At 43.2% G+C, this 8,428-nt stretch overlaps 1 protein-coding gene across 1 annotated transcript in view; it reads left to right on the top strand.

The window, feature by feature from the left end:
• tenm2 (teneurin transmembrane protein 2) overlaps positions 1-8,428 on the top strand; it is a 101,342-nt gene that overhangs the window by 50,782 nt on the left and 42,132 nt on the right. Inside the window, exon 4 of the mRNA XM_035668984.1 lies at positions 1,898-2,136. Within this exon, the coding sequence (XP_035524877.1) occupies positions 1,898-2,136 (239 nt within the window). The remainder of the gene's footprint in view (positions 1-1,897; positions 2,137-8,428) is intronic.

Here is an 8,428-nt window from a genome sequence, read left to right on the forward strand (position 1 = left end):
CTCCAGTTCTTTTCCTTCCTTGGACCACTTTTGATAGGTACTGACCACTGCAGACCGGGAACACCCCACAAGAGCTGCAGTTTTGGAGATGCTCTGACCCAGTCCACTAGCCATCACAATTTGGACCATATATAAAGTCGCTCAAATCCTCACGCTCTCCATTTTCCCTGCTTCTAACACATCAACTTTGAGGACAAAATGTTAATTTGCTGCCTAATATAACCCACCCACTGACAGGTGCCATGATGAGATCATCAGTGTTACTCACTTCACCTGTCAGTGGTCATAATATTATGGCTGATCGGTGTATATGTGTGTGTATTTTGGGGGGCTTTTTACCTTTATTTGATAGGACAGCCAAAGATTGACAGGAAAGTGGGAGAGAGTTATGGGACTACTTTCAGCAAAGGACAAAGGGCCACAGGTTGGACTCAAACCCATGGCCGCTGCAGCAAGGACTCAGCCTTGGTACATGGTTCGCCAGCTCTACCAGCTGAGAAACCAGGGCACACCGGCCTGATGTGGTTGTGTAAACACAGTTTTGTGTTTACACAGTTCCTGTGTAATAAGTTACTATTAACATTTTTTTGTTTGTGCTCAATTCCGGTTTTGCCTCCAAATACAGTAGTTAAGATAATATAGAGATGAAGATAATAAGTGCTTAGATTGTTTACAACCTATGCTCTGACCATTTTGCACCTTTAGACTATGCTGTAGCAGTGTTGATATGTTATCTGTATTATTTTTCTGTATAATGTAACTGAGAAATGATGGGCAAAACTACAAAAATTGTAGTTGTAATAAACAAGAATTATTGTTTAACCATGACAACATGCCCACCATTAATAATGAAACAAGGCCCCGGTTCTCAAACAGCCTTTTGTAGAATTGAAGACCAGACAAAATGTTCTCTCTTTGCAGAATTGTCCCCACTCTCAAGGTCAGAAACTCACAAAGATGGAAGTACCAGAGCATTTGCACCTACACACACAGTCACAAACACACACAAGTTTCACCACAACAGGGAGACAAAAACTCCCTCTCCTCAGTCATCTTTGAGGCAATAGTGTGACCTCGCCTCCTCTGATCTGTCACACTCACCTGAGGGCTTTCTTCTGTCATACCACCTGGTGTCTGTATAGGGGCAGCTCCTCACTCCCCTGTGCGTGCTATGAGTATGTTGTGAAAGATGTCACAAAAGTTTTTCTTATTTTGTCCTTGAAGAAACTTTTCTTCAACTGCAGTCTCTTATTTTCTTACCTTGGCATGACAACACACGTGGAATAGCACTATGGTAAAGAAAAAAAGATCAAATCGGCAATAGAAAGAAGAGGGGACGGAGAGTGGCAAAGGAGATGTGTTGGGTGAGCAGGTGCAGCAATAGCAGGGGATAATGGGTAATATGAGCAAAGGGATGATGGTTCAAATCCCTCTTTTATCCTCTCACTGAGCTCTGACCCCGCTGGGGCAATGAGGACAGGAAAGGGGGACGGCAGTGATTTCTTGCAGCCGTTGAGAGCAGAAACGAGGCTCAGCGTAAGTGGGGTGAAGCAAGGGAGAAAAAAAAGGAGTAGAGCAGGTGGAGGTTAAAAAGAGTCCTTGGACTGGAACGGGCAGAATTGGAGACACAATCAGTTCAAGGATGTTCAAACCCATATGTCAGGAAGGGTTCATTGGAAAAGAGAAATTGGAAAGAAGCTGGCACATATGTGACCCTGTCATCTGGACTCTGATTGGGTGGTAGATTGTTGTCTCTGCTTCATGTTTACCTTCTAACAGAGCTACAAGAGCTGTCATACCACTTTTTTCAGCACCACTATCAACTAATAACATGAACATTTACATGATCTTTTTTGTACATGTGGAATGACCTTCTCACTGTGTTTCTTCTACTCAGGCACTTCTTGTTCAAGACGTCATCAGGGACCACCCCTCTCTTCAGCAGCTCATCCCCTGGTTACCCACTGACCTCGGGAACAGTGTATTCTCCGCCCCCTCGCCTGCTACCCAGAAACACCTTCTCCCGCTCAGCTTTCAAGCTAAAGAAGCCGTCCAAGTACTGCAGCTGGAAATGTGCCGCGGTGACAGCCATCGCAGCTGCTGCCCTGCTGGCCATTCTACTGTCCTACTTCATCGGTAAGTGAACAAGCAGCAAGTGTTATTCATGAAGAGGATTAATTACATTTTGTTTTAATTAGAGGATTTCTTTTGATGAGGAGTTTAAAATACACATTGCCAATAAAATATTCAGAACCTGTGAATGAACTCATGCTCAGTCACACATAAATATCTCTTTTATTTCCAGTTGATTAGCCCTGTTTGTGTTGCCCTGACCCACAATACATGAAATTTGCTCTTATTTGTATTCATCCCAGACCACAACCAAAAAAAAAGTGTCAAGCTAACGGCCCGTTATAAACACAAAGCAGATTCCCGAGGCATAAGCTTTATCACTGTAGCCTCATGCTGCACTGTTAAAAAGAGCTGGAGACCTGGCCTTCATTCAGCATCAGTAAACAGCCAGTCAGACATATAGGATGAAACATAAAGTTCAGAATACTGGAGCTCTTTCCTTGAGCAGGTATCAGTCAAGCTGGAATCCAAACAGACTCACCAGGGAAGTGGATGTTTTTCAAGAACATGTTATACTTAAAGGAATGGCAGATACTCAGAGGAGAGCACTTACCAAGTACCTTAAGACAAGATTCAGATGGCTACAGAGTTTATTCCATCTTGACCTCATTTACTGTACAAGCGTGTGAGCGATAGACAATAGAAAGTGGAGGACCAGAAAATGTATGTTTGAATGTGTGTGTGTGTCTTTTTTTAAGTGTGTGTGAGGAGGCAGATGTGTCACTGAGCCCTTGATTGGCCTCTTACCCCAGAGACCAGAGGCAACAGATGGGAGGAAACAGTGGCATCAGCAGAAAGAACAACCCCCTCATCACCTCTAGATACATTATTAATGTAATTTTACATTATTTATCGTCTTTCTATCCACTCCATAGTGAGTGTGGATGCGTTTATTTACGTGTCTGGGCTTTATGCACTCAGCTCGCACGCCTGGATGTGTCCAAATTGCATATGTGCACTCAAGTCTGTGCCTGTGCGTGTAGTGGTGTGTGGTGTGTGTTGTGGTGTGTGTGTGTGTGTGTCTGTGCTTTTGTGTATCCCTTCGGAGTGCCCTTGAGAGTGGAGTGTGTCCTCCAGAGCAGATCAAGGCCCCTCGCCTGGGGCACATAGACAGATCCATCCTCTCCTGAGCTTTGCACGGTCACACTGTGCTGGACAGCCACATATGGAGCTTCGAAAACAGCACTGGGGAGAGGAAGGAGGGCCACAACTATACAACAAAGTTCACAACACCTCCCTGTAGACACTTGAGGGCAGGGATGTAATGGAGCATAGAAACAACCCAAATCTCAGTTTATCTATCTTATTTTGTTAGCAGCATTGAGCTCATTTGGGGCTTTTAATGACACAAATATTTGTTTTCATCACAGAACATATAAGTGTTAATGATATTAAGCTTATGTAAATTGAATAAAATAGAAGAATTAGGAAAATAATTTAAATAATTTGTCTGTTCTGAGAACATAAATGCCTTTTATTTATTTTTTTACCACTACATCAGTGTTAGTGCGCTATCTGGGTATTTGCAAGATACAACTTGTTAACAATAGTGCCTGTCTGTCTTAATAATTAGTAGCATTAGCTTGTTAGCCATACTAAGAACATTGTAATTATAGGTGTATTTGTAGCTGAAAAGAGACTGGTAGATCATGCTATCCAATACAGTGTGAATATACTGTATAATGTTGCATTTTCTGAATGGAATTCAGTAAGTGGGGAGCAAGAGTTGCTAATAAGTGTTCCTTTAAGCTCCACTTTCTTTGTATTTACTGTTTTATTATATGCCAAACGTCAGTGCATTACCACCAAACTTAATTCTGCAACTGGCTATAATTCGGTAAGCTGAACAAGGCTGAAATGATACTTTATTGTTATTATTACTTTTGCTAACTGTAGGGCCCATTTTCAGCTGTTGTAAGGAAATGTTTTGCTCTGGTGTTTTCTCTGTGCTGAACAGAGCTGTAGCAGTGCTGCCAAGCCTGAAACCCTTGTGTTTACCTAGCTTTTTGTAGCGTTAATCGTGCAGCGAGTTTCAGTCGGAAGAGTTCACTGCTCATAAGGGGGGTTTTGTAGTACCTTGTTTGTGTGTTATGTAGGTGTGTGTGAGAGCCCAGTACTCACTGGGGGGATTGTGCAGAGCACCCAGAGTCATGCAGCGTGAAGAGGACCCCTCTGAGGCGTCCACCCAGGAGCCCACTCATAAATTACACCAGGACACATGTGCCTGAACAGCACTTTTCTTTTTGTGCGTGTGTGTAGTACTCCCTAAGAACAACCCACGAGATGCATGTGCGACAATATGTGTGTCTCATTGTGAGGCTTTGAGGGTGTGCCTGCCTTCAAACATTTTTTTTTTCTTTGTTAGACCATAAATAAAGCTTCAGAAATTGCTCGACAATCTTCCAGAAACACACACACATATGCATGCACACTGAGAACCTTTTGGAAAGGCAGGGCTCAGCATGCTTCAGTAGCATGGTAGATGGTATCTCTTTGAAGTTTATTCACTGTGTCCTACTGTTAGAATGGAGTCATGGGGATGAGATAAGCACACACATATAGATACACAACATGGAAGAAACGTGCAGCTGTGCGTCTCTGTATGTAAATGTGTGTTTGCACGAGTTAGAGGGAGTTCATTTGTATGTGAGGACAAACAGTTGCATTTTCAGTTAAAGTGTTAAGCACCCAACTCCGGCAGAGGATGGCCTCCTCTTTACGTGTGAAGGAATGACTGAACGGATGGAGGGAGGAGGATAAACGAGAGTGCTTGTTCTTCATTCCCCCGGCGTCTTGTTTGCTTGCTCCGCATGGAGCATCAGAGCCAAAGGAGAGGTGGTTGCTAGGATACAGGTGAACGGTTGGCATACAGGAGGGAAGACAGGTCCGTCATTGTGAACAGCAACCTGGAGAGAGCGAGATAGAGGAAAGCGAAGGAAGAGGGGAAAAGGAAGGGGTGGAATAGAGTTGGGGCAGAGAGGGCAGAGGGGAAGAAGGGAAATACGTCACTGTCAGCATGTAGCCAGAACATAAAGGGGAGAGGAAAAGGAGGATAGATGACTGGAAAGACGGAGGAGAGGAGGGCTGACGCTGATATGTCACTGTCGGCTCCGTAAGGGATGAGAGCGCGAGATTGAAGGGGGGTGAAACCTTGAGAGGAGCGAGGTCTGTTGTTTGCAGTTGCCGAGAAAAGAAGGGGAGCTGACGCGGAGGAGGAGCAGCAATGACAAGACAGCCAGGTGTGGAGAGGAGAAACTGAGGGGAGGCAGAAGGAGGAGAGATGAAGGAGAGTGTGGCCTCCTGAGGTTCTGTCACCTGGAATATCTGTGGGACTAATGTCTCCTAATTGATCACAGTGAGCAGAGAACAGGGGGAGTGTGACAGAGAGGCTCTCTGTCCTCTCTTCTCTGACAAGAACAGGGGAATGGTGACAAAAGGAGTTAGATAGGATAAAAAGAGAAGAAGGATATGAGCCTCAGAGGACCAAAAATGTACAGAAAGGGAAAAAACAGACAGAAGAAGAAATGCATTGCGGTTAATAAGGGAAAAAAAAGGCGGCTTTGACACAAAAATGAAAGATCGAGGACATGTCAGACGAGTCGTGTCCAGGTGGACTGTTATCACACACACATACGTGCACGGTCACACACACAGGCACAGGTGTGCCCTTGACTGCAATGAGTAAACTTGCTAGCGGGCGCTTGTGTCACCTTTGCAGGGGTGTTTCGTGGGAATGTGTGCGTGTGCGTGATGGCTGAATTTGTCGGGCACAGTGGCATACTCCACATGGTATTGTCACCACTGATGAATGAGAGCACACACACACATGCACGCAGCCACACAGACACAATGTATTTTTAGTCGTACTCTCAGCTCCCCTGTCTGTTGATTAAACAGATCCATACACACACACACACACACACACACACACACACTGTCATCGAGTGTGACCTTCATGCCTCCAAGCCGACCACTTTCCATCCATCATTGCTCTCTCACTGTTCCAGACTGATCACAATCGCTTACTGCCCATTCTTCCTGGTTATAAGTGTCTTACTTCAGTGCATTCATATCACTGCTGCCTTACATAATAACATGCTAATGATTTTTACTGTAGATATATAGCTCTGTTAAAATACTGTAGGTGTTATTCTAATCAAAGCATTTTCTTAAAACTTTTGCATATTTTTGTCATTAATTAGAATCTAGGGAGATACTGCACTGCCATGGTAATCATGTAAAAGCTGGGTGTTACCTAGTGCATACCTGGTAGACAGGAAACTGAAATATTATGACTGCACTAGTTTATAAGAGACACAACTCAAATCGCCAAATCCAATATAAGACAAAACTGAGACAACCAATAAAAAGGGGGAGTCAAATTTCAAACCTGAGACAATTATCACATCACATTCATAAAGATTGATTTTTTTAAAGGACCCCTTTTTTTGTCACCGTGCCTCCGAATTAAGCCTTCTCTGCTACAAAAGGACACTGATCAGCAGTTAAACATCTTAAATAACATCTTCTTGCAACACTGACAGCTTTACCACAGTGGTTTCCAACTCATTTAGCTTGTGACATTTAAAGCAAAGCAATGCCTCCTCTATGGGTTGAGAGCATTCAACCCAAGAAATCCTTTCTTTAATAGTTTTTAGTGATGTGATATTATTAAGTATATTAGGATTAAAAAAACAAAACAAATATTGGACAAAATGTTTTTTTAATTATCTCACAACCTCTCACATTAATCTTTGTGATCCCTTTGGCTGGTCTCATCCCCTACTTTGACAACAACTGTTTTAGTACATGCATCTGGAAATAGAAAATAAAGAGAAAACATTGTTGTAATTTTTGACCCTTTAAAGTTAATCTATTTCTAAACCCATTATCTCTGGTTATATGTTTATGACTTGACTTGATTTAAGTGTGATTCTTCCTTCTTGGATTGTTTAATTTTAATAGTTTTTTTTAGACCTAGTGAGAGGAAACTACGATTAAACATAAATCAGAAAAGTAATATGTTTTTAAAGCAGAAATGATTTTTTCTATTTTATTAATCATCTCTGGACTCCTCCAGAGAAAAAAGGGAATAAATTAGTTGCTAATTACATATCAAAGTTTTAAACTTTTTTTCTAATATTATTAACTTTTTTAACAGATTTCTCCCGCATTTTTATAGTCAAAAAACTTAATAAACATAAACAGTAAAGCTTTGAGTATGCAGACTGCCTGTCTGAGTTATGTCAGACCTGCAAGTCTTACAATGTGGCTGCTTTCCAAGCCAAGCTCCTTGACCCCAAAGTCCCCTCTCACTCTGCATGTGGCTTCCCTTCTGCTGATCCAAGGTGGAACAGCTAGAGGTCAGGATGTGTCGCTCATGCCAGTATGTGTGTGTGTGCGTGTGTGTGTGAATGTGTTGGGGGATATACATTTGTCATTGTGTATGTGGGCTTGCATGCGTGCTCAGGTGAAGGCATGGTTGGGCATATGGTGAATGCAGGAACCTGGGCATAAGGATCAGACGTGGAGCGTGTGTCTGTAGCAGCAGGGCCTGTCGTACTGATAAAGGTTAGGATCTTACCACACACTGCCAGTCCAGGAAAAGGGCAGGGCATGGCCAGGACCAGGCACAAGGTGCTATACCATCTGCACCATAGGGATAAATAGGTCATCTGCACTGGTCAGGTGATGCAAAGCAGGGTGCACACTTGTTCAGACAGCACGTGGTGGTAACATCTATGTTCATCCTTTGACTTTCTGTTAGTATACCTGGAGTTTCGGTACGTGCTCTGGAGGAAATGGTATTTGCTTTGAACAGAATTTGCAGGCTCGCTGACGTCATTGCTGAGTGTTCATATTGCCAACATTAGCGTGCATGGGCTCATTTCATTCATTTATTTCCTCATTCATTTATTCATTAGCGCGGGTCTTATCTGGGCCCAATCGTTAGTCCAATTAGGCCCATGGAGCTTCACTAGTCCTGTGTTCGGAACAGGAGATGGATGAAGGCAAAGTGAAAGAAATCGCTGTCCTCTCTTCTCCTCTCTCTCTGTCTCTCCTTTTCTTTCAGTCTCTCCCTCTCTTGGCCTCCAGAACGTACTCTTTCTTCGTCTTTTTTCCTCACTCATTTTCTCTCGCTCTCTGATCTGTGATAAGATAGCATAGTTCCTCATATCCTGTTTCTAATACAGATCGATGAGAGGGAAAGGACTGAGGTAGGAAGGGATGAGACGAGGCAGAGTGGGTTGATGCGGAGAAGAGAAGGTGGGGAGGGAGCGTGTGTGTGTGTGTG

The sequence above is a fragment of the Morone saxatilis genome, unplaced genomic scaffold (genome assembly GCF_004916995.1).
Source record: "Morone saxatilis isolate NCDOM2014 unplaced genomic scaffold, NCSU_SB_2.0 Contig22, whole genome shotgun sequence".
Classification (NCBI taxonomy): Eukaryota; Metazoa; Chordata; class Actinopteri; family Moronidae; genus Morone; species Morone saxatilis.